This window comes from Pipistrellus kuhlii, unplaced genomic scaffold (assembly GCF_014108245.1).
Source record: "Pipistrellus kuhlii isolate mPipKuh1 unplaced genomic scaffold, mPipKuh1.p scaffold_m20_p_31, whole genome shotgun sequence".
In the NCBI taxonomy this organism is placed as follows: Eukaryota; Metazoa; Chordata; class Mammalia; order Chiroptera; family Vespertilionidae; genus Pipistrellus; species Pipistrellus kuhlii.
In genome coordinates, this window is record NW_023425531.1 from 2,965,080 (window position 1) to 2,990,341 (window position 25,262).

The 25,262-nt window shown below is 54.3% G+C and overlaps 2 protein-coding genes across 5 annotated transcripts in view; one reads left to right on the forward strand and one right to left on the reverse strand.

Annotated features, from left to right (window-relative positions):
• Nucleotides 1–11,359, forward strand: PLK1 (polo like kinase 1). The gene is made up of 10 exons (XM_036460253.2): nt 1–661; nt 1,312–1,480; nt 3,215–3,359; nt 4,147–4,240; nt 5,389–5,608; nt 9,124–9,279; nt 10,025–10,102; nt 10,282–10,436; nt 10,527–10,709; nt 10,880–11,359. The coding sequence occupies exons 1-10, from the start codon at nt 257–259 to the stop codon at nt 11,084–11,086; spliced, it is 1,812 nt and encodes a 603-aa protein (XP_036316146.1). The 5' UTR covers nt 1–256; the 3' UTR covers nt 11,087–11,359.
• Nucleotides 11,360–25,262, reverse strand: part of ERN2 (endoplasmic reticulum to nucleus signaling 2) — a 17,047-nt gene continuing 3,144 nt past the window's right edge. Inside the window, exons 5-22 of one of the 4 annotated variants that reach the window (XM_036460251.2) lie at nt 23,410–23,482; nt 23,181–23,288; nt 22,781–22,882; nt 21,747–22,011; nt 19,961–20,039; nt 19,729–19,876; nt 19,494–19,615; nt 17,712–17,867; nt 17,323–17,452; nt 14,705–14,789; nt 14,397–14,586; nt 14,221–14,320; nt 13,949–14,148; nt 12,717–12,864; nt 12,515–12,642; nt 11,943–12,066; nt 11,803–11,870; nt 11,360–11,722 (exon numbers count right to left, since the gene is read on the reverse strand). In XM_036460251.2, the coding sequence (XP_036316144.1) occupies nt 11,492–11,722; nt 11,803–11,870; nt 11,943–12,066; nt 12,515–12,642; nt 12,717–12,864; nt 13,949–14,148; nt 14,221–14,320; nt 14,397–14,586; nt 14,705–14,789; nt 17,323–17,452; nt 17,712–17,867; nt 19,494–19,615; nt 19,729–19,876; nt 19,961–20,039; nt 21,747–22,011; nt 22,781–22,882; nt 23,181–23,288; nt 23,410–23,482 (2,457 nt within the window). In that variant the 3' untranslated portion in view covers nt 11,360–11,491. Of the gene's footprint in view, nt 11,723–11,802; nt 11,871–11,942; nt 12,067–12,514; nt 12,643–12,716; nt 12,865–13,948; nt 14,149–14,220; nt 14,321–14,396; nt 14,587–14,704; nt 14,790–17,322; nt 17,474–17,711; nt 17,868–19,493; nt 19,616–19,728; nt 19,877–19,960; nt 20,040–21,746; nt 22,012–22,780; nt 22,883–23,180; nt 23,289–23,409; nt 23,483–25,262 lie in introns of all 4 variants that reach the window. The other 3 variants (XM_036460250.2, XM_036460249.2, XM_036460252.2) reach the window with 3 other exon arrangements.

The window sequence follows — 25,262 nt, forward strand, 5'->3', positions numbered from 1 at the left end:
GTGTCTACAGTCCCGACTCCCTGTCAATCAAGGCCCCTCCCCCGCCGCCGCCCGGGCCGCGTTGTTTGGAGGCGGCTGCGGGCCGAGCGCACCCAGAGTGCCGCGCGGCGGGCGGGTTTGGATTTTAAATCCCCGCGGCCAATCAGCGGCGCGGAGGCCCTTGTAACGTTCCCGGCGCCGCGTTTGAATTCGAGGAGGAGCCGAGCGGTGTCAGCCTCGGCCGGACCCTGCGGATCGGCTCGGGGAGTCCGGGAGCATGAGTGCGGCGGCGGCGGCAGGCAAGCTGGCGCGGGCGGCGGCCGAGCCGGGGAGAGCCGGGGGCCCGGGCGCTGCGGCCCCGGGGGCCCCGGCGGCGCCGCCGGGGAAGGAGATCCCGGAGGTGCTGGTGGACCCGCGCAGCCGGCGGCGCTACGTGCGGGGCCGCTTTCTGGGGAAGGGCGGCTTCGCCAAGTGCTTCGAGATCTCGGACGCGGACACGAAGGAGGTGTTCGCGGGCAAGATCGTGCCCAAGTCGCTGCTGCTGAAGCCGCACCAGAAGGAGAAGATGTCCATGGAGATATCCATTCACCGCAGCCTCGCCCACCAGCACGTCGTAGGCTTCCACGGCTTTTTCGAGGACAACGACTTCGTGTTCGTGGTGCTGGAGCTCTGCCGCCGGAGAGTGAGTGTCTGTGGGGGCCGAGCTGCCGGGCCGGGTGGAGGGCCGGGCCGGAGCTGCGGGGAGGCCCGGGAGGGGGTGCGGGGACCTCGGGCGGCGGGGAGAAGCCGGGCCGAGCTGGGAGCTGCTGGAGCGGGGGTTCCGGCTCATGGAGCCCGAGGCTCGTCGCTGCGGGGACGGTGGCTGCTGGGCGCGGGGTGTTGGGTGGGGGGCGCCCTGCTCATGGACGCCAGGGCTTCCGGAGTTGCTAAGGGTGGAGTCCGGGGCAGTGGTGCCCTGGGCCTGGAGCTTCCGGACGGGGCCTGTGTCTGGGAGAGGGCGGTGGGGGCTAGACTTGGGAGGTTCCGGAAAGGGGTCTGCTGCTGCGAAAAGCGCGGGAAGGGGTTACTGGGGACTCCGAGGTCAGGGAGCGGGGCTGGCCGAGGGGTCCCAGGCCAGGCGCTTGGGCAGGAGCTGGTAGGAGAGGGGGTGCTGTGAACGGTGAGGCCAGGTTTATGGGAGAGCCCAGATCCTCGCCGTTCTGGAAGAGAAATGAGGGGGCTGGGGCTGGGGGTGTCCTGGGCTGCCTTTACCTAATGTTACCGCCTCCATCGAGGGCCTCCTTACCGACCCCCCTCCCCGTTCCTCCTCCTCCTTTCCTCTCCCCGCCCCAGTCTCTCCTGGAACTGCACAAACGGAGGAAAGCACTGACGGAGCCCGAGGCTCGCTACTACCTGCGGCAGGTGGTCCTTGGCTGCCAGTACCTGCACCGAAACCGGGTCATTCACCGGGACCTCAAGCTAGGCAACCTCTTCCTGAATGAGGACCTAGAGGTGAAAATAGGTGAGGTGCTGGGCCTGCAGGGGCCCCGACAACAACGGACGGGAATGAAGAGCCTGGGAGAGGGCAATAGGAAGGAGGCCGGAGGGAGGAGGAGCCGGGAGGAAGTCCGGGCTGCTGATCCCTGTAAGTGTCAGGGGACATACTCTGTGTATGCAGCGTGTACTCACCACCCAGAGTCTAGGCTCCTTCATATGTTTGACCCTCTTTACTCTTCATCCTCCCCCATTCCTGTTCCCCTCGGGTACCCGTTGACTGTGTCCACGAGTTTGTTTTGTTTGTTTGTTGCTTTCTGTTTTGTATCCCACATGAGTGAAATCATGGTTCTTGTCCTTTTCTGTCCGACTTATTTTACTTAACAAAATACTTTTCAAGATTCATTCATATTGTCTCAAAAGACAGTATTTCCTCTTTTTTTATGCCTGAGTAGTATTCCATTGTATATATGTAACACATTTTTTTCTCTCATTTATCCATTGAAGGACATTTAAGTTGTTTTTCTCATTTATCCATTGAAGGACATTTAAGTAGCCAAGTGGACTTGGCTACTGTGAATAATGCTGCAATGAACATAAGGGTACATATGTCTTTAAAAATAAGTGTTTTCACTCCACCTGTGTTGCTCAGTGGTTTGTGTTGACCTATGAACCAGGAGGTCACGGTTTGATTCCTGGTCATGACACATGCTCTAGTTGAGGGCTCCATCCCAGTAATGGTCATGCAGGAAACAGTGGATCAATGATTCTCTCTTATCGTTGATGTTTATCTCTCTCTCCCCCCTCCCTTCCTCTCTGAAATCAATAAAAATATTTTTTTTCATAAGTGCTTTCAAAATTTGGGGGTAGATTCCAGAAGAGGATTTCTGGGCCATATGATAGCTCTATTCACTGTTTGAGGAACCTCCGAACTGTTTTCCACAGTGGCTCTACCAATCTATGTTCCCCCCAGCAGTGAATGAGGGTTCCCTTTTCTCCATTTCTCTCTAACACTTGTTGTTTCTGACAATATGTTTTTAAAAGAGTTTAAATGATTTTTCCATTTTTAAAACTGGGAGGCTGGACATTAAAGTTTTGATTGGTGCTTTATTTATTCATTTATTTATTTATAAAGTTTTAAATTGGTATTTAGAGAGAAAGGGAGAGGGGGAGAGAAAGGGAAGCATCAACATTGAAGTGAGAGTGCGACATCGATTGGCTGCTTCCTGCACACCTACCAGGACTGAGCTGGCAACTGGGGCATGTGCCCTGGCCGGGAATCAAACCAGCAACCTTTTGGTGTACAGAACGATGCCAACCACCAGAGCCACAGCGGCTGGGACTGCAGCTCTTCCTAAACCTCCCGGTACAAGGACAGCATTCCCTCGGCAGCTCTTTGCTGGGCTGAAAAGCAGCGGTTCCCTTTAGACTCCCCCTGTTTGCCAAGTCCCAATCCCTCCCTGCTCCTCACAGGCTTGCCTAGTAGCAGTCCTGAAGTTTGCCTGCTTGACCCCTTAGTTTCTGCCCCTGCCAATTCCCTTTTAGGAGCTTAGCGGGGTTGGGGGGTCATTGACAGGCCCCCTCCTGGGGCCGGCATGGTGGGGGATTGCCGGGGAGGCCTGGCTGCGTACAAGGAGGAGAGCTTGAGGGCTCAGGTGAGCCTGATTCTCGGTGGCCCAACAGGAACCATAAAGACAGCCGTCTGTGTGACAGATGACAGAGGCTGGCATCTGAGTACTGCCCCTTCCTCCCTCTGTCCCAGGGGACTTTGGACTGGCAACCAAGGTCGAATATGACGGGGAAAGGAAGAAGACCCTGTGCGGAACTCCCAATTACATAGCTCCTGAGGTGCTGAGCAAGAAAGGGCACAGTTTCGAGGTGGACGTGTGGTCCATTGGGTGCATTATGTAAGTTGGGGGACCCACCTGGCCTCCGCAGGGGCTCTTGGAAATCCCACCTGTGTCCCGCGGGCAGACTACCCCAAAACAAAGCCTATTCCCTGTCTCTTCCTGACAGTGGTGTAGGCTGTAGGGTTCCTGCAGCCGGGCCCCTTGCTACTCAAAGTGTGGTCCACAGACCAGCAGCGCCATCGCTTAGAGACATGGAGCACCCAAGTCAGAATCCAGATTCTAACCAAGTCCTTGGCTGATCCCGTGCACAAAAGTTGTAGAACCACTGTTTAGAAAGCAGCATGGGGCGGGAGCTGCAGGAGCGCTGCCTGCGGCCGGTCCAGGCCGAGGCCATCAGCTGAGAGGTGGGAGAGCGCCTTCAGGTGTGGCTTTGATGGCCTGGGACTGGAGTCAGAGTGAGTGGTGGCCATGGCCTTCATATCTTTCCAGTGGAGCTATTTCAGATGAAAACTCCAGGCTTCAAGGACAGAACTCTTAAACACAGAGCTGCCTCTGCAGGAGCGGGGAGCCCCATCGTGACGAGTTCTGTATGGGCTGGCGGCCTCTGGGACCCTGAACACTGCTGGCTTTTGCTGAAAATCTCTGGCCCACAAGAACCCTGTTCTCCTCACCTCCCATCTGCTGAGCCTCTGCCCGTGTCCTGTCTGGGCGGCTCCGTGGGCTTGGGAACTGTCCTCAGGGGCAGAGGGACTGTCCAGAGGATGCCTGGCCTTCGCTCTGGGCCTGAGACATCCCTCCTGTGTTTTGCTGAGAACCTGAGCCAAATCCCTCCTTGTGCTTACAGGTATACCTTGTTGGTGGGCAAACCACCTTTTGAGACATCTTGCCTAAAAGAGACGTACCTCCGCATTAAGAAGAATGACTACAGTATTCCCAAGGTGACTAAAAACACTTGGAGTTGTTGATTATGTTTTGTTACCCCCTTGCCCCTAAAGCTATTTACTGAGCCAGCTAGAACCTGGGGACACACAGAGAGGTCAATTCCACACCTCAGCCAGCCTCAGCCTTCGAGGGTCCATGTCTGAAACTGCATGCAGGACTGAACATCTGTGCGCAAGAGCATGTTTTCCAGGGTAGGGGAGTTTGTAGATTTCCGAGGAAAACAAACACCAAAAAGACGGAGGCAGGAGAAGTGCTGTATAAGCTTTGACAGTGGACTTGATGCAGATGGGCCAGCGGCCTGGACCTTCTGAACTGTGGCCTGTCTGAGCCGGAGCCGCTGCCTCGGCAGGCAGACGTGGACCACCGAGTCCAGCCTGGTGTGAAACGCACCTGGCACAGGGCCGCTTTCCTGGTTAGCGTTCTTGTGTGCAGCCAGGAGCCCTGTCCCCATGAAGACGGAGTCCTAGAGGGTCAGCTAACTGTCCGATGGGACCCAGCATGGCACGGTTCAGGGGGTGGGTCCTCGAGCTGCTGGACTGCCTCCCTGTGGGTGCTGGTGCGAACACTGAGTGCGTATTCTTAGGCACATACCTCTCTGTGCCCCGTTTCCTCATCTGCAAGGGCGCGGTCACAGGGCTCCACCCCTGGCGTGTTTCTGTGCAGGTAACGGGTGAATAATGGGGTGTTTAGGATGTTCCCTGGCACACAGTGGGTGTGGAGTTAATGCTGGGCTGTTGCTATGCATTTGACCTGTGCTGGGTTATAGCCCACAGAACCGTCTCACCGGGGCTCCAGGTTGGTACTGTGGCCAATCTTACAGATGAACTGGTGCTGTGGGCAGACCTGGGACTAACACCAGGTGTCTGTGACCCCACAGCCTGTGTTCTCCAGTCTAGTGGGGAGCGGTTGGAATCATGCAGGAGCAAGCTCAGGGACAAACCTCAGCTCCATCTGAGATCAAGAGGAAGGAGAATCACCATTCTCACGCTTGTCAGCTCAGCAAAGCTGAGGGGGAACCGCATTGTGTGTAGTCGCTGTCTGGGCCTGTGCTACCAGGGCTGCATGGGGACAGGCTGCAGGTCCCAGGCGTGCTGCACCTGGGGCTTCCACACGTGGCTTATGGCTCTCCCTGTCTCTGCTCCAGCACATCAACCCCGTGGCCGCCTCCCTCATTCAGAAGATGCTTCAGACGGACCCCACTGCCCGCCCCACCGTCCACGAGCTGCTCAGCGATGAGTTTTTTACCTCTGGCTACATCCCCGCCCGACTGCCCATCACCTGCCTCACCATCCCACCCAGGTTTTCCATTGCTCCCAGCAGCTTGGACCCCAGCAACCGGAAGCCTCTCTCAGTCCTCAATAAAGGTAAACCAAGGCCTGGGCAGACCACAGACCCTCTCCGCAAAGAGCCTGGGTTCCCAGTGTGTGGGTGGCTGGCCCAGAGGGTGCAGCAGGACGGACTCTCCCCAGGGCCCCGTCCTCCGCAGGAAGGTGCCTTGGATCTGTTAGAACAGCGGTTCTCAACCTTCCTGACGCCACGGCCCTTTAATACAGCTCCTCATGTGGTGGTGGCCCCCAACCATAAAACCATTTTCGTTGCTACTTCATAACTGTAATTTTGCTACTGTTATGAACCGTAATGTAAATATCTGTGTTTTCCGATGGTCTTAGGCCACCCTGCTAGCGGTTCTCAACCTGTGGGTCATGACCCTTTCACAGGGGTCGCCTAAGGCCTTGGCATTAGGAGGGCTTAGAACCGCTGTGTTAGACAGACAGACCGAGCACGGCTGAATCACACCTGTCAGGCTCCAAGAGCGGAGTGGACTGCACGGCACACCTGAGAAATTCTAATCCTCACTCCTGTGTGGCTCGTTGAGAAACTTCAAATGTCCACAGAGACCTGAGGGCAGTGGGCTCCGAGCACCCACCAGGCTCGTGTCCCGAAGAGTGTGCCACGTGTGCCTCACCTCCTGTTTTGTTCCTCTGAGGTTTTAAACTTAATAGCAGCCACCGGACCATTTTATCCCCTACCTTCAGTGAGTGTCTTTAAAAGGATGGACATCTTATCACACCACACACCACTGGTTAGGTTCTTATTGTTTCTAGGTCTCCTCGGAGGACAAAATTGGAAATACTGTGTGTGTGTGTGTGTGTGTGTGTGTGTGTGTGTGTGTGGGTGGCGGGGGGCTGGGGGGGGTGCGGCTGAGTTTATGGTGATATTTCCAATTCACATTTTTTTTTGTTTTGTTAATCCTTACCCGGGGATTTTTCCATTGGTTTCTCAGAGAGAGGGAAAGACAGAAATATTGGTGAATATTGATGTGAGAGAAACACATCGATTGGTCGCCTCCTTCACATGCCCGGCCTGGGGCGCAGGCCGGGAGGAGTCTAGCCGAGGTACGGACGGGTCCGCAGAGACTATCCACCGAGTCAAACCGGCTAGGGCCTGATTCACACTTCTTCAGCATTTTATTTAACTTGTTATATTTCAAACTTGGGAAAATAGACAAAACTTTATCCACTTTAGCCAGATCCACAATTCACATATTTTTTCACATTTGCTTCATCAGTACCCTTTTTTCCTCTCTCCCCTCTCTTTTTTCTGAACTGTTTTTGAGTTATATATCTTAATCTTTACAACTTAATACTTCAATGTATTTATCTCTCCAAACAAAGATTCTTTTACTAAACCACAGCACATGGCACAGTTATCGGGTTCAGGAAATTTAATGTGTTTTTTTTTTTTTTTTTTAATATATTTTATTGATTTTTTACAGAGAGGAAGGGAGAGAGATAGAGAGCTAGAAACATCGATGAGAGAGAGTCATCAATCAGCTGCCTCTTGCACACCCCCTACTGGGGATATGCCCGCAACCAAGGTACATGCCCTTGACCGGAATCGAACCCTGGACCTTTCAGTCCCCAAGCTGACGCTCTATCCATTGAGCCAAACCAATTTCAGCAGGAAATTTAATGTTGATACGATCTTGTTTTATAGTAATCTTTCTACTGTGAAGTTACTACTTTTCTTTTGGTAATTTACAAGTGATTCTAATAAAATGTTTTAGGGTTTTTACTTCTTTGATTTTAAATTTGTAATTCTTTTCTCTTAAACAGAAAATCTTGTCTCCCTACTTTAATACACATACATTTTCAACATATACAAACTAGTCCTTTTTGTTAAATGAATGTTAAATGAATGAATGTCTTGCAGTTCTATTTGTTCTGGGAATATATTTCACTAAAGATAATATAGTTTGAAAAAATATCACTTGAAATACTTTTCTGTGTGGATATAGTATCAATTTAATTATATTAATTTAATATACAAGTTCATTTGCTTAGGTTATAATCTAATACTGTTACTTTAAGTTATCTATTTTTCTTTTGGGTTAATTTTTTGACATTTATTGGTGATGTCAGTTTTTTTTTTTTTTTTTTTTTTAATGTTTTTATTGATTTTTTAGAGAGATAGAAACATTGATGGGCTGCCTCCTGCATGCTCCCTATTGGGGATCAAGCTGGCAACCTGGGCATATGCCCTAACCAGGAACCGAATTGTGGCCGCCTGGTTCATGGGTTGACACCCAACCACTGAGCTACACGGGCCAGGCCAGTGATGTCAGTCTTGATCACTTGGTCTTGCTGGTGTCTGATGGGCTTCTCCTCTGCAGCATCACTGTTTTCTCTTGGTCATTAAAACGTGTCTTGCCAGGGGCTGCTGGGAGACGGTTGCTCCTCAGACTCCGCCCACCAATGCCAGCACTCCTGGTGGCTCTTGCCATGGCAGCTGTTACCATGGTGTTCTGACAGTGATGTTTCTCTCCTGGCCCCTGCACATTCATTCATGGGAATTCTTCCATAAGGAGGAGCTGGTGCTTCTCTCCCATGTATTTATTCAGTTATGTCAGTCTGGACTCATGGATATTTATTCTTTGGGCTATCATGTAATTGTGTTATTTTAAGGATTGCTTTCTTCTTTTGGCTTTAATTTTTGGACATAAAACATTTTGTAAAAACTTCGTAAATGGAAATTTTCAAACTTACCCAAAAGTAGAGAGAACTGGCCCTAGCCAGTTTGGCTTATTGGATAGATTGTCGGCCTGTAAACTGAAAGGTCCCAGGTTCGGTTCTGGTCAAGGGCACATGCCCGGGTTGTGGACTTCATCCCTAGTGGGGGGCTTGCAGGAGGCAGCCTATCAATGACTCTCTCATCACTAATGTTTCTGTCTTTCTCTCCCTCTTCTTTCTTCTCTAAAACCAATCAGTTACATTTTCCTATATTCCACATGCTCCTCCTTTTTTTTTTTGCTAGAGTTTTAAAGGCAAATCCGAAATATTTCACACTTAAGTCTTTACCACAGCATCGTTTTTAAAATTGAAAATCTGATCTGTAAATGTTGTAGAGAAGGATTTCATATTTCACGAGGGGAATGAGCACATGGCAGTGGGAAAAGAATTACACAGATAAGCTCAAGACAAAATCATGCTTCTACCTTGAGAAGTGACCAATGTCCCGTCTCCGTGTGGATCTTTTCAGACTGTTGCTCATAGAAGTATATAAGGCACATTTTAGGGTGGGAAATCTCTTCCATTATTAAGTGCCGCTTAATTCATCCCGGTCTCCCCTCCCGTTGCCCTGGATGCTGACGGTGCCCGTAATTCTGCGTGTCTGACCGTGTGAGGCTGTGGACCTTCCTAAAGGTCTGCCTGGTGCTGGGGGTGCTAGTGAGTTCAGGGGCCTGTTAGAGCCTGAGCTCCAAGGGCCGGGCACTGACTGTTTACCAACGCAACAGAGCTAACAGGGGTCTTCTCCGGGCGAGGGCCCGCTGTGGCCGGGTGCCGCGCCCTCCCAGCCAATGACCAGTCTCCTCTCCTAGGCACGGAGCACCCTGCGCCGGAGCGGCCCCGGGAGAAGGAGGAGCCCGTGGTCCGCGACGCCAGCGAGGCGCTGGACTGCCACCTCGGGGACATGCTGCAGCAGCTGAACAGCGTCAACGCCTCCAAGCCCTCGGAGCGGGGGCTGGTCCGGCAAGGTGGGTACTGCAGCCGCGAGGCCGGGAAGTCTCCGCTCGCCAAGTGCGGCCCCGCCCGGGCCCTGTCCTCATAGTGTGTTCAGTTCCCCCATTTCCTGTGGGTTAAAATCCCGATGAGTTAGCCTGCCGTCCAAGGCCCTCCATGGTCTGGCCCCTCCCTTCTGACTCCTGGGTTCTGTCCCCCATCTCCCCGCACCTCAATGCGGCCTGGGTACCTGTCCACACAGTCTCTTCTGAACAGTGAATTCCTGGTTGGCCTTCGAGACGGCTGAATTAGCAGACCAGGACGGGCCCAGCCTCAGAGCTTTGCGTGGCTCACACGTGTTTCTCAGATGTCTGCTCCGGGGGCCCCTCGAGCATTTCCTGGCACCGCTCCTAGCACTGGCATCCCCCGTGCCGGCTTTATTTCACCTCTGGCACCTCTCACCCCTCAGACTCTGAGGTTCCCATACTGGTTTTCTGTGGTAGAGAAGGGGTTATTGCGGTCACTGTGTATAACATTTTGATGTATTTGGAATTGTCTTCTCACAATATTTAAATCCTCAAACTTAGAAAACTAGAGAATCTGCCAGCCACTGACTCTCACCATGATAGAAGCAACTTAAATATTTTGTTCATATTTATTTTGATTTGTCTCTGTCCCTGTGGCTAGAATGCAGGCTCCACGAAGGCTGGGTTTTGCTCAAATTGCTCACTGAGCGTAAGAGCCTGGTTCTGACCAATCATCTGTCTGTTTCCATCCCAGAGGAGGCGGAGGATCCCGCCTGCATCCCCATCTTCTGGGTCAGCAAGTGGGTGGACTATTCGGACAAGTACGGCCTCGGTAGGTTTCTTCCAGAATGGGTGGCTGACCCCGGTGCGACCTGTGACCCTTTGACCTGTCCCAGCCTCTTTTGGCTGCTAGGTCCTCTCCCAACTCTCCCAGCTCCACCCCGGACCCCCGAGTGCCAGCGCCTCTGTGTCCCCCTGCTCCCCTTTCTGAGGTCTCCCCACTTCCACTAGGATATCAACTGTGTGACAACAGCGTGGGCGTGCTCTTCAATGACTCGACTCGCCTCATCCTCTACAACGACGGTGACAGCCTGCAGTACATCGAGCGCGACGGCACAGAGTCCTACCTCACCGTGAACTCCCACCCCAACTCCCTGATCAAGAAGGTGGGTGCTGGCCTCCCGCCCGCGTGGCCCGCGCTGCTGGGAGGGGAGGGCCGGGGCGGGCTAACTCTGGACTTCTGACTCTCCACCTAGATCACCCTCCTTAAGTACTTCCGGAACTACATGAGCGAGCACTTGCTGAAGGCAGGGGCCAACATCACGCCCCGGGAAGGCGACGAGCTGGCCCGGCTGCCCTACCTGCGCACCTGGTTCCGCACCCGCAGCGCCATCATCCTGCACCTCAGCAATGGCTGTGTGCAGATCAACTTCTTCCAGGCGAGCCGGGGGGGCGGGCCGGCGGGGCGGGGAGACGTGCGCCCTGTCCTCGGCAGCAGGAAGGGAGTGGGGTGAGGGCCCCGACCAGCTGGACTGTCCTTCTGTTCCCCCCCACATACACAGCTGGACCTCCAATTCACTGGTCATCGTCTGTCCCTCCTTCCCCCTAGGACCACACCAAGCTCATCCTGTGCCCGCTGATGGCCGCCGTGACGTACATCAACGAGAAGCGGGACTTCCGCACGTACCGCCTGAGCCTCCTGGAGGAGTTCGGCTGCTCCAAGGAGCTGGCCAGCCGGCTCCGCTACGCCCGCACCATGGTGGAGAAGCTGCTGAGCTCCCGCTCGGCCGCCAACCGCCTCAAGGCCTCCTCGTAGGCCCGCCCCCTGGGACTGGTGCCCCAGCACCCCCACCAGCACCTTGGCCGTTCTGGCCAGCTCCCCGGGTGCTGGCTTTTATAGCGTGCCCCAGCCTGGGCGTGCAGACAGCCGTTACAGCCGGGGCTGTGTAAGTTATTTTTGTACATGTTTGCGTGTGGGTTCTATGGCCCCTTCCTTCCCTCTCACCCGCACTGTATGTACAGAATATTGCTGTTGGATTCAGGACTGTCCTTTCCCTGCCTTTATACACATTAAACACGTGAGAATCTTCTTTTTCTTCTTGTATTCCGAGGGTGTTTGGCGCCTGGGCGTTCGGCACGTCTTTTGCTCGGTATCTGTCCCCAGGCTTCCAAGCCTCTGCGGTTTTCCCACGTGAGCCAGCCTCAGCCCAGGCCGGGCTCCTCAGCCGGCCAGCCGGCCTCCGCTCCCAGCAGCTCCTGGGCACGGCTCCCCGGTCCCTGGGCCCGGCGGGTAGTAGGGCAGGAAGAGGCTCTCGGAGGCGCAGCTCCTCATGGCGCGGTGCGTGTGCAGGAGCAGGCGCGGGAAGCGGTCAGTGAAGTACTGGACGAAGCTGTCGGGGAGCTGGCCCAGCGCCTGCCGGACCTCACCCGGGAGCTCCCTGTAGTGGTGCTTCTGTGGGTGAGAGCGGGCCTGGCTCAGCGGAAGCGGAGACCGAGCCTCTGCGAGAGCCAAGCCCCTGAGCCCAGACGCACCTTGTTCCTCATGGCGCGGAGCAGGTCTCGCACCGAGGTCCCCTTGTAGGACCGGAACCTTCGCAGATCTGTGGGCGGGAAACGTGGGCTAAGCAGTCCCCACTGGGCTCCCCTTCCAGCCCCCTCGTGCCCGGCCCTACCTGTCTGCAGCGGCACTGTGATGTGCTTGTGCCAGTTGCCCCGGACCACGGCGCAGCCTCCTGCCTCCAGCGCCCTCACCAGGGGCCCCTGTTCGGACTCCTTCTCCAGCCAGTCACTGACGTCCTAGGTCCCATAGAGCTCCTGAGCCTGTGACCAGCTCCTGTTACCCCACCAGGCCCTCACCAACCCAGGGGTGGGCACTGTTCTCCATCTCACAGGGGCAAACGGGCTCAGGGACAGTGCTTTGCTCAGGCTCATGCCCGGTGGAATGGGCTCCCTGGCACAGGTTCAGCCGAGTGACCACTAGGGCTGAGAGAAGCAGGTGTGCTCTCACAAGGGGCGGCCTGGGGACGGACACACACACACACACACACACACACACACACACACACGAGTGGACTGGAGCACCAAGATGGCAGTTAAGGATTTGCTCCATCTTGGTTCAGGTGCGGAGTCAGGCTGCCTAGTGCAGCTAGACAAGTCCCTGTTCTGTTGGCCACTCCGGCCTCCCCTTCCTTGTTGCCCAGGACCCACCCTTGGTACTTGCCAGCCCGTCCCCAGGTTCCCTGACCTGGAAGAACTGGAGCTGCTTGGCTCTGCTCCAGAAGAAGGGGTGAGCCAGCACCTGCCGAGCGGAGGGGCGCGCCTGCGGCCGGGGGCTCAGCATGGCCTCCACCAGGCTCCTGGCAGCCACCTTGTCTGTGGGGAGAGGGTGCGTCAGGCTCCCAGCCTCAGGCCCTGCTTCCCCCCTCTGCTGGGCCGGTCCCTCTCACCGTGGGCCTCTTCCTCCAGGTGAGCCAGACGGGGAGCCCCTGCCAGGATGTTTGCCTGGCGATAGAGGCTCTCTCCGAAGGGGTGGCTGCCGCCCGAGAGCACGTAGTAGAACACGCAGCCCGCGGAGAAGATGTCCACCGCGCTGGTCTGGGCGAGGGAGGCGTGTAAGGAGGACGTCCGCCCAGGACTCGGCTGTCTGGCCTCTCCCAGGGGCGTCTGGCTCAGAGAACTCGGGGATGCTTCTGAGAGGCAGCCCCTTAGCTAGGGCCCTCCCCTCTGCACCATTGAAGGGTCCCATGGTTTTTACCCAAATCTTTGCCCCTACGGAGCTAGCTCGGGTTCCAGGCGCCATTCCTGCACATCTAGCAGGGAGCATCGGGAAGTGAAGCCAGCCGGGCGTGTGGCAGGAGGCGGAGGTGGGAAGAGGGGGCGAGGGGGGAGCGGGGAGGACTGTCCATAGCCGCCCTGCACTAAACTCTGCTGGCTGCCTCCCAAGAGGCTCCAGAACTCAGGAAGTGAAAATGTTGGCCACTCATTAAAAAGCGAAAGGACCTGGCAGGCTCCTAGCCGTGCCTCTGTCCTTGGGCCTGCGGTGGCTCCCTCTGTCTCTCTAGACCTCAGGGTGGGAGCAGCTTTGCCTGCCGACTCCTTTTGTGCCGCTGTCATCTATGCCCATGACTGTTGCTTCCTCACACAAACCTGGGGCCCCAAACTTAGGTCTCTATGGTCAGGCACTGCGCTCCAACTATGTTCGCTCATCTGATGCTCCCCGCCCTCCACCCAGCGCCGGCTGCATGTGAAAACCCTGGCCTTGCCCCAGCAGGTCGGGCTGGGTCACTGGATGTGGGGCCGGGCAGCTGGCCCGTTTAAGTTCCTGGTGATTCTGCAGCGCAGGGGAGAGCTGAAACCATTCTAGCCCGGGTTCTTAACCTCAGCACTGCTGACACTTGGGGCCTGAAATTTTTGTGGGGCGTGGCCAAAGGATCTTTAGCAACATCCTGGGTCTTTACCTAGTAGATGCCAGTAACACCCCTCTACCCACCACGTGGTTGCCAAAAATATCTCCATACATTACCAGGGCCCCTGGGTGGTGGATAGTGCCCAGCTGAGAACCACTGCTCTAGGTAGGAAAGGATGAATGACCCACTTGACAGATGAAGAAGCAAGCTCAGCTCACACGGTGTGATTGGGCCTGGGCAGGAGGCGCTGGGCCAGGTGGTGGAGGACTCACCGGGCTGTCGGGGGGCGGCAGCTGCAGGAGCTCAGGGGCCATCCAGCCCTCTGTGCCGGGGACCCCTGAGCGCAGGCTGAAGCTACAGCGGCCGGCTGCCAGCTTCTTGCACAGGCCGAAGTCAGAGAGGACCACCCTGCCTCGGCCTTGGCTGTCAGGCCCCGTGATGAGCACGTTGGTTGGCTTCAGGTCCCGGTGCACTGTGAGAGCGGAGGCAGCTGAGCGCCCTGGGGAAGGCAGGGAGGGAGATGGGGAGGGGGGCGGGTGGGTACCTATGTGTAGAGAATGCAGGTGGGCCAGGCCAGACATGAGGTGCTGCAGCGCTGTCTCCGGCTCCAGGCCCCAGGAGTCCAGCTCCGGGTTTTCCACGTACTGAGGAGCAAGGACAAGGTCACTGCGGCCAGGACCCTCCGGCCCTCACCCACACCGCCCTGCGCCCCAGCCTCACCTCCTGCAGGGAGGCAGGGCAGAGCTCCAGGGCGATGTAGTAGAACTGGGGCCCCCGCTCTGTACAGAAGTAGCGGAGCACGTTGGGGTGCCTGTCTGACTCTTGCAGCAGCTGGACCTCCCGCTGCACCAGGCCAAAGCATTCACGAAGGAGCCGCTTGACAGCCACTGCCCGCCCCTCAAACTGTCCCCTGGCGGGTGGGGGAAGGGAGGTCCAGAGAGGGCAAAGGTTAGGAGAGCTCTCCAAGGGACCACGCGGGAAGAGCTGTGAGAGCCACGTCTCCAGCCTGGCTCCTGGCTGCCACTCACCGGAAAACGAAAGTCCCGCCTGCCCCGCGGCCCAGCACATCCTTGGGGTTAAAGGAGATCTTCCCCACCACAGTGAGCTGCTCAGCTAGGGGAGAGGAGGGCGGGGTCTCAGGGGGCCACCACTGCCCGGCCCGGCCTTCCCCTTCCTTCCCCTTCCATGCCCAGCCTGGTGCCAGACTGCGCAGGCCCCACGCCTGGTGCTGCATGCACTGTGTGTGTGCCGGGGCAAGTCGCTTAGCTGTGGGACCTTGGTTTTTCTCATCTGCAAAGCAAGACAGACCAGGCACCTGCTCCGCAGCGGGCACAGTCCCCAGCACTCCCTCCGTCTTCCCGCGGTGGCTCTGCTCCTTGGCCCAGCTGGCCTACACGTGGGCCTGAGTGTGCAGCCCTCCTTCCAGCTTCCAGCGTGTGCACCTGCTTTCCCTCAGCTCTGAACCTTTGCCGGTGCTGTGGGTGCCACCCGGCCACTCCACCCGCTCCCCGCAGCTCTCTCGGGGAATTCCATCTTGTCCTGGGGCCAGAGCTTAGCCACCTCGCTAGTCCCCCCACACCTGAGGCGTGCCCCTGTGCTCACCCGGCCCCCTATGTGTCACACTGCCGAGCAGCTGCTGTCTGCTCTAGGCTCCGCCTAGCAGTCATGAGGATGCCAAAGTAAAGAGTGTAGGCACTTGCAACAAGAGAAGTGAAAGCATCGTTGTTTTCCAAATGTGTGTAATAGAGGAAGGCCAGTATTCCACAGAGTGTCTCCAAGGAGTACCACAGGCCCCCCGGGTGCTGTGTGCTCAGATGCTTGCACTGAATGACTGCGATCACTTAGGTTATTTTTATAGCGGGTAAAAAGCAGGTGTTTATATAAGCAGGTGTCCTGGCTGAGCCAGGGCTGGGGTTCAGCATCCTCTCGGTCTCGGAGGATGCCTGGTGATGTGACCTGTAAGTACCTGAGAGGACGCCTGGGGCGGAATGAACCCTGTCAGTGACTGGGGCCTGATGCGCTGTGGTGGTGAGAGCAACAGGACAGTACGGAGGGAGGACAGGGCCATTGGACGAGAACCACATGGGGTGTCTCAGGTCCAAAGCGCCAAGGAGATGAGTGCGTTGGGGTGCAGTGGAGCCTACCCCGAGCCTGTAAGGTGACAGGAGCTGCTGCTCAGGGCTCGGCGGGGGGCCTCCTAAAAGGGTGACCCCTGAGGCAGGATAGCTGCTCCCTCTGCAGAGGAAGGTGAACACACAGGTGTAAGTTGGGAGCAGCACCAAACACTGAGCCACGTGGCAGTGCCCTTTAGCCTGAGTGCAGGCTCCCGGGCAGGAGGCTGGGTTTGAGCGGGACCAGGAGGTGCCAGCGGCAGTTTATGCGAAGGACTGAAGGACAGCCCCGCCCAGAGCCAAAGAAGAAGCAGCCGAACTGGTAGAGGAGACCAGTGAGAGCATGGGGAAGGCCCAAGGCGCAGTCTGTGCACCAGAGGAGGCTTGAAGGGATTGTTTACAGGAGCAAATTGAGAGAAAAAAGAGAATGTTTAGAAAATAAAAAGCTCTAAAGAGGGGAAATGGTGCCAAATGGTATCTAGGTAATTTACTGTCACTGTTAGCAAATATGATATTATTTTAGCACACATATTAATACCATCACCTCTGTATGATTTTAAATAGGGGTTTATTTGTTTTTTGCCCTAGCTGATTTGGCCTGTGTACTGAAGGGTTCTGGGTTCGATTCCAGTCAAGGGCACATGCCTGGGTTGTGGGCTCCATCCCAAGCAGGGGGCATGCAGGAGGCAGCCAATCAATGATTTTTTTTCTCATAATTGATGTTTCTATCTCCCTCTCCCTTCCTCTCTGAAATAAATAAAAATATATTTTTAAAAAACAAATTAAAAAATTAAAAAAAATTAAGAATAGTTTTTTTTATTGACTTTTAGAGAAGGGAGAGAGAGAGAGAAACATCCTGCATGGCCCCTACTGGAGACAGAGCCACACCCAGGCATGTGCCCTGACTGGGAATCAATCAACCACCTATTGGTGCACAGGACAATGCTCCAACCAACTGAACCACCCAGCCAGGGCTGATTTAAAAAAATTAATCTGCACCTGAGGATATGTTTTTATTGATTTGAAAGAGATACAGAAGAGAGAGGGAGAAAAGAGAAAGAGAGGAGAGAGAGAGAGAGAGAGAGAGAGAGAGAGAGAGCGAGCGCTATCAACTACCTCCTACACAAGCCCCGCCTGGGGATTGAAGCCAGAATCTAGGACCTAGGTATGTACCCTGAATGGGAATTGGACCCCGCAACCTTTTGGTGCAGGGGACAGCACTTAACCAGCTGAGCCACTCTGCCCGGCGCCTCTGTGTGGTTTAACAATGACGGGTGGTCTCTCCCAATGAGGGGATGTCACTAGGTGCTACCATTTCCATGAGACAGATGGTGCTGGGTCCACACCCAGGTCTGTCTGACCCAGAATCTTTGACGATAATAAAAAAGAATGGCAGACCTTTCTAGAGTGCTCGGCTACATAGCAGGCACTATTCAAAATATCCTTAACTCATTCAGGCTCAGCGACTCCACTAGTGGGTCCTAACACACTGACTCTCTGTCCTTGACAAGCCCTTTCCTGCCACTTAAGCTCACCTTCAGGGTCTTCCAGTGGCTGGCTTTGCTCAGAGGGGCTTTGGTCCTGTGGGGTGGCCCCTGGGAGCTGGGGCAGAGCACCCTGTGAGGTGGGAGGGGGGCCCTCAGGTGCCAGGAGGGCCTGCTGCTGCTTCTCTGCCGGCTTCTGCTGCTGAAACACAGGGCGTAGGAGGGCTCAGCCCTGCTATGCCCTGCCTGTGGGGGCCCCAGTAACAGTGCCCGAGACGCCCTGCACTGGACTACAAACATAGACAGCGCAGTAACAGGGGCTCGGGTGCCGCTGGGAGGGTGGCAGGGGCAGAATTGGAGCTGCTGAGTGTCTTGGAAAAGAGGGCAGAGTTCTCCCTGGGTTCCCCTATGACAGACCCAAGGTTGGGTGGTAGGCTTACCTGCCTCATGAAGAAGAGAATCCACCCTCCCAGGAGGATTGCAGTGATGCTGGCCACCAGCAGGTCTTGGGGTCCCAGTCCTAGATACAAGTCTGCAATGTTCTCTTCAGGGTGCAGCTCCAGGTCCCAAGGTTCCTTCCGTCTCAGACTCAGGAGCTGGGAACACATGGGCTTTCACTCAGCACCTGCTGTCACTGGGAAACCCCTAGCCTTTGTCACCAGCACAGGGCTGGGTTTAGTTTAGGGGCAGTGAGTGAGTGGCCCGTGTGGTGGGGACAGCGCTCTCCGCGGTGCTGACGGGGCAGCGCTGAGTGCCCGCATGGTGCAGAGCGGGCGCTCTCCGTGGTCCTGAAGCATCTGGGTGTCCCAAACCTAGCTGGTGACCAGCAACTCCTGGACTGTCACTAAAAAATACAGATAGTTTTGAGGCAACACACAAAAAAAAATGTAGTTATCCATCTCCAGAGGTTCTTAATTCATGGGGCTGGAGTGGGCATCCAGTGATTCTAATGAACAACCAGACTTGAGAATTATTGTTCCAGGTCATGGCTGTTCCTTCTTTAATTAAAAAATATATATATATATTTTAAATTGATTTCATAGCCTGGCTGGCGTGACTCAGTAGTTGATCATCCACCTATGAAACAGAAGTTTGCTTGTTTCCTGGGTTGTGGGCTTGATCCCCAGTGGGGAGAGTGCAGGAGACAGCTTATCAATGATTCTCTCTCATCATTGATGGGTTTTTTTTGTTTGTTTGTTTTTTCTCTCTCTCCCTCTCCCTTGCTCTATGAAATCAATAATAAATAAATAAAATTGATTTAATAGAGGGAGAGGGAGAGAGAGACAGAAACATCAATGATGAGAGAGAATCATTAATTGGCTGCCTCCTGCAGGCCCCACACTGAAAATCAAGTCAGCATGTGCCCTGACTGGGAATCAAACCTTGCTATAGATCATAGGTCACCACTCAACCACTAAGCCATGGTGCCCAGGCAGGGCTGTTCCTTCTAACCCTGAACTACTAGTGATTCTTGTCCAATTCTCTCCTAGGAGAGCATGCTTTCACAGGTTTTCTGTTTGTAAAGAAAACTGTGACCCATGTTTCACAGTTTAGATGACCAATATCTTTTTGACACATCTAACAACAAAAATAGTTTTCCTTTTGGGAAATTGTGTGAGGTCAATTGACCCACTCCAAATGTTATTCATAGAAGGCTAAGGAAAATGTCCTATCGCTGCCCACTCACCTGCCAAGTCTCCCTCCAAGCCTTCTGCCCTTTTATGAATTTACTTTTTTTGGTTAATCATCATGTGAGGATATTTTTCCATTTATTTTTATTTTATTTTTTAAAAATATATTTTATTGATTTTGTACAGAGAGGAAGGGAGAGAGATACAGAGTTAGAAACATCGATGAGAGAGAGTCATCGATCAGCTGCCTCTTGCACACCCCCTACTGGGGATATGCCTGCAACCAAGGTACATGCCCTTGACCGGAATCGAACCTGGGACCCTTCAGTCCCCAGGCCGACGCTCTATCCATTGAGCCAAACTGGTTTCAGCTCCATTTAGTTTTAGAGAGAGTGGAAGGGAGAGGGACAGACAGAGAGAAAAACAGATTTGTTGCCTCCAGCACATGCTCTGACTGGGGCCAGGGATCAAACCTGCAACCAAGTTACGTGCTCTTGACTGGAATCAAACCTGGGACCCTTCAGTCTGAGGGTTAACACTCCATCAAACAAGCCAAACCAGCCAGTGTTCCCTCTGCCCGTTAGCACTGACCTCCAATAATAGGGCTGGGGCCTGCAGGTTCTTGGAGGGTCTAGTTTCAGCAGTTCTACTCCCCGGGGTGGGATGGACTCTCAGCATTGTGGTGTGCAGGACTGGAGGTGGCTCATGGTGTCCTAAAGGACAGGGGAAAGCCCATGGGCTGAAGGTGACCTCAGTCTTCCAGATGAGAAGCCAGGATCACTTCCTTCATTGTCATCTATTCCAAATTTGAGCTAGGGAATCTCACCAATGAACAGCCACTGGCTAGGGAGGGCCACACTGCCTGAGGGGTATCTGACAGCCGTGCTAGGTGAGCCCTCTCGCTCTCCTGAGACTTGAAGTGTCACCTCATCTGTGGTGGGGCCATCGATGGAGGCCAAGGTCAGTCCACGAGGCTATGGCAGAAGATGGAGAGTCATGAGTGAGGGGTCTCTTCTGCTCCATCCCCTCCTCTCAGCCCCTCAGAGACCCCTTCTCACCACTAAGGCCACCCCTGTGTGAACCAGTGCTTTGGAAACATAGAAGCCAGCTTCATCCTTCCCTATATACAGCGTCATCCTAGTGGGGGAGAGGGGGAGGAGAGGGATGAGTAATGGCTGTGGTGTTTCAGTTGCACCATGTTCTTGTATAGCAGCGTTTTTCAACCGCTGTTCCGCGGCACACTAGTGTGCCGCGAGATGTTGCCTGGTGTGCCGTAGGTGCAGACAAGACAAGAATTTTATAATTTTTCACTATTTTGTTTACTTAATATTTCATAATAAAGTAATTATAAAATACTTTCTTTGTGTTTATTTGATTCCTATTCAAGAGAATTACTTTAGCCGAAACCGGTTTGGCTCAGTGGTAGAGCATCGGTCTGCGGACTGGAAGGTCCCAGGTTCGATTCCGGTCAAGGGCATGTATCTGGGTTGCGGGCACATCCCCAGTAGAGGGTGTGCAAGAGGCAGCTGGTCGGTGTTTCTCTGTCATCGACGTTTCTACCTCTCTATCTCTCTCCCTTCCTCTCTATGAAAAATCAATAAAATATATTAAAAAAAAAGAGAGAGAGAATTACTTTATATATAGTCAATATAGGCACAGAGTTAAATTTTTTAACATTTTCTAATGGTGGTGTGCCTCGTGATTTTTTTCATGAAACAAGTGTGCCTTTGCCCAAAAAAGGTTGAAAAACACTGTTGTATAGTCCCCTCCAACGTCAGTTCTGGTCTTGGCCATGTGACTTGCTTGGGACAGTGAGACCATCGCAAACGTGATACAAGTAGAGGCTTTAGAAGTGCAAAGGGGCTTGTCCTCTCGTGTGTTCTTTGGAATCCCAAGACCACCAGGGAGGAAGCCCCGGCTAGCCTGATGAGGTCAGAGAGACCTTATATGATACCCTCTAGGCAATAGCCCATCAACTATGAGGAAGGTGTGTGGACCATCCGAGGGCATCCAGACTCAGCCAACCACCAGCTGACCGCACACAATTACTAAATCCTCCCAGATCTGAACACCAGCCCGCTGACGCACAGAAGCCTGAAAAGTAATAAATGCTTGTTGTTTTGAAGCCTCCCCGCTTTCCTATTTATCCTTTAGGTTTCTATTTAGAGGCCCTTTCCTCCAGGAAGTGTCCCACCACTGCCTCCTCCCCCATCTCAGTGTAGATGCTCTTCCCGCACATCCCCCTGGCAAACCTCTCTCATCCCACCTCTAGCACACACAATTGCCTCTTCACACCCCTGTCTCCTTACTGGACTCTAAGATTTCCGCAGGTAGGAACACTGACAGCAGTACTGTACTCCTAGAGCCTAACAAGTGATTGGCACACAGAAAGTGCTCAATTAGTGTTTACAGAACAAACCGAGAGGATAATCCTTGATTTTCCCAGCCTGTCTCTCGCTCACTAAGATGGGAACTCTAAGGCTCTGAGTTCTTTAAGGCAGGATGACAGTTAGTCTCAAAAACCAATAAGGCACAGCACCTGCCAAGCAGACCAGGTGCCCGCTGCAGCACTGGAGTGGAGGCCGGGAGGCCCCTCCTCGGCCAGATCTAACCCTGTCACTTGCTGATCAGTGGGGCTACCTGGGGGTCCTGGAACACACCAGGGGTGATGAGGGCACTAGTTGTTTATTAATAGCCAACTGGCTGGTCAATACCAGCTTGAAATAGTTTGAACCCTAGTTCAACTGTACTGGCATGTCATGGTCAGACATCATGCCTGCCCATTGGGCCTGGGCTACAACCCTTCCAGAGGGTCCTCCCCAGTCCCCAGGCATGAGCACCTACAGCAGCTGGATGTCCAAGACAGAGAAGTGGGTGGCTATGTTCTGGGGGCGGGAGGCAGGCAGTGGGATGTGGCCCCAGCGGAGGGCTAGGAAGTGCAGGGTGTCCCGCGCCAGTGTGAGGTGGGGCAGCTGGTGCAGGCTGTCCTGGTGCCAGGTGTAGATGCCCGTCACAGGCACGCCCAAGTCTTGTGTCCACAGCACGGCCCCACTTCCTGGGTCCACAGTTAGCAGCAGGCCCATCCCACAGGATGCCAGGTGGCTCATGTCTGCCAAGAAAGATGGCGATGTGCTCAGGGAGCTCTGGCGGGAAGCGCCTCAGAGCATCTTGGGGTGGGAAGCTGTTCTGGGGGTGACCATCAGGAGGGTCACTCAGGTGTAGAGCTCAGGTGAGATCACCTGGAGAGTTGCAGGACATGGTAAAGTCAGTCATTTCACTGCGGGCACTTTGATCCCTTGGGGTCAACAGGGAGCTGGGTAGGATGTAGGGGTCAGTCAAGGTCATCTGAAAGTGACTGTGTTGCTTGACAGAGATCACTTAGGATGTGGAGCAGTCAGTCACTCATGCTCTGGCTGATGACCACTGAGGATGAGTAACAGGGTGACTTGGGGGCATGTGATGGGTAAGTGTTACCATCTCTCATGTGAAGTGGTGGAGTCAGGGAACCAGGGGGCACCAAGCGGCACCTGCAAGGTGAATCAGGAAGTCTGGTAGAACAGTCATAGTATCAAGGAGATGGTCAGGGTCGTCTTTCAGGGGTCATTCAACATTGGGGGCCACTGAGGACACTTGGGGACTGCTCAGGATGCGTGGGTTGCTTGGAGTTGCCCAGGATGGAGGGAGACCTGGTTTGGCTCACTTGGAGTGTGGAGGAGTGAAGATGTCAGGGCTGCTCAGGGTACAGGAGGGTCATGCTGGGTGTTGTATGTGGGGTCCCTGAAGTGGTCAAATGGGTAAAAATGTGGTGAGCTTGGTCACGGATGCCACTCAGGGATCCCTGAGTTGGGGACACTGCTCCAGAGAGAGGTGGCACTCACATTTCCCGGGGGACTCGTCCATGGGAGGTGCTGAGTAGCGGCGGTAGGTGGTGTTCCAGCGCTGGCCGGGGGCCTGGGGGTCATGCATGGTGACCGTGTACTCTGAGGATGCCCCGAAGCAAGGTTACCAGGCATGCCCACGTGATGCTCCTCCCACCTCAGCGGGCCTTATCTTATGGGGGTGAGGCTTCTGAACACCCAGCCCGGGTAGAGGCTGGGCATTCCAGGAACCACATCTACCTTGGTTGCTGCTCTATCTCCAGTTCTTTGTTCAGTGAAATAGTTGTTGACTGACAAATGGATAGACTGGCCTCACTCAACTTGGATAGCAACTGCCAGGCCTGGATAGAGCAAAAGGGGGGGCTGCCCGGGGCTGGGGAGCAGCTGGGGCCTGACTCACGCGTGCGGCCGATGTAGAGGCGGGGCGCGGAGGTGCTTTCTGTGGTCAGTGTCATCTGTGTCTCCCCTGACTCAGGGTCCACCACAAACCAGGCATCCTGCTTTCGGCCTGTGGAGGTGGAGAGAGTGCCAGCCCTCCAGATGGCCGGGAGGGGTGTGCGGCCCATCAGGACCTAGGTCCCTGTCCCTGGTGCCAGGCCGGCCACAGGCTGGGCTGGAGAAGCGCTTACCCGTGTAGAAGACGCCATCGGAGCTGCGGCATGGGGAGGCGTGGACCAGCTCAGGGATAGTGAACGGCAGTTTCTGAGGAGGGAAGCATTCCAGGGAGGAGTGAGAGCGGAAGAGCTCACACAGCCTATCCTCGTAGATATTATTCCATTTCCCAGAGAGGCCAGTAGCTGGGCTTTGCCTTTGAGAAGCGGGGGAGCGGCTGTAGATTTACAGACACGGAGAGACAGGACAACCACTTGGGCCGGTTCCGGCAGGGACCCTGGGCCAGGGAACAGTAAGGGACACCACTGAGACACTTCACAGAACTAACACGCGCTGGAGTAGGTGATGCCATGCACCACTGTTAAACTTCCTGGCATCAGTCATTTACACACAGGCTCAGGCTACGTGGGAAAGAGGCCTCAGAAATATACAGCGCTTTAGAAGTAAAGGGTATAGTGCCTGCAACTCGCTCTTGAAAGGTTCAGAAAAAGACATTTTATATGGAAAAAAATGCAATATTCTCAGCATTCTACCTATTAATCTATTTACCATCTACCAAAAGAGAATAATAAAGCAAATATGGGGAGAAACCAAGATGGCGGCCTGGGTAAGCACCTAAGCTGCCGCCTCGCACAACAATTTCAAAATAAATAAAAGACAGAACAGACATCATCCAAAACCACAGGAAAGCTGGAGGAGTGGGAAATCTACAACTAGAAAGAAGGAGAGAGGCTCATGGATTGGACTGGGAGACACAAAGTGCTGAGGTAGGGAGATGCTCGTGTGCAGAGAGGAAGGACGGCTGAATGCCTGGCTGGCGGGAGGGGAAAGGAAGCCCCCGGCTGCACTGAACCCTTTCCAACTGCACTGAACCCCAATCCTGGCCAAAACCCTGTGGACCCAGGTGGAGTCTGGACTGTAGAGAAAGGCACCTGAAGACTGGGAGACTGGGGGAGGCAGGAGCCCCAGTGGGCAGGGTCTACAGCCGCGCACAAGTGAGTGCGCGCAAAGAGGTCTGATGGCAGAGGTTGCCGTGGCCTCTCCATAGCGGAAGGAGTCAGAAGCTCCAGACTACAGGGACTCAACCCAATTCTGGGCCAGCCGCTGGGGCACCCAAGCTCTTGCAGGGGAATCTGGATGGTCAGGAGGAAACTCAGGGGAGCCACAGAAGGCAGAGGTCAGGAGGAAGCTCAGGCGAGTGCACAAGGGCAGGGCTGACAGGAAGCCAAGACTGTCAGCTCAGCCCTGAGACTCCACCCCATCCAAGCGGAGCAAGAGGCTCTTGCAATTTTGCAAGTCTGATCCTATAAGACTGTCTCCAATACAGAAGGTATCTCGGAGTAGACACAGCTGATACTCACATCCAATGGGCCTGGAGGTCAATCCTCCCAGTGATACCAACAACAATCAAGTCTTAACTCCAACAAGGCTGTACACACAGTCCACAAAGGGGAGCACCAAGAGTGTCTACCTCAGGTAACTGGGGAGGCTGACCCACTGGGCCATATAGGATACCAAACACACAAAGCCACCCTACCAACTCTGGGAAGCAGCAAAAATGCCGAGACAAGGAAATAGATCTCAAACAAAAGAGAGGGAGGAGAACAAAAGACTGGGTATAGAGTTCAAAATCATGGTTATAAGGTTTTTCAAGAATTTCATAGAAAAGGCTGATAAATTCAATGAGACCCAACTAGTAATTAAACATAAACTGACTGAAATAAAAAATATTATACAGAGATCCAACAGCAGACTGGAGGAACACAAGAATCAAGTCAAAGATTTGGAATACAAAGAGCCAAAGGACACTCCTCTGGAGAAGCAAGAAGAAAAGAGAATCCAGAAAGTTGAAGATAGTGTAAGGAGCCTC

What these genes read in the sequence shown, in the direction of transcription:
- PLK1 (XM_036460253.2), top strand. Translation starts at nt 257, where the DNA reads ATGAGTGCGGCGGCGGCGGCAGGCAAGCTGGCGCGGGCGGCGGCCGAG. An exon ending in TGGTCCATTGGGTGCATTAT is followed by an intron (nt 3,360 to 4,146) that starts GTAAGTTGGGGG and finishes TTGTGCTTACAG; the next exon opens with GTATACCTTGTTGGTGGGCA. An exon ending in TGCAGATCAACTTCTTCCAG is followed by an intron (nt 10,710 to 10,879) that starts GCGAGCCGGGGG and finishes CCTTCCCCCTAG; the next exon opens with GACCACACCAAGCTCATCCT.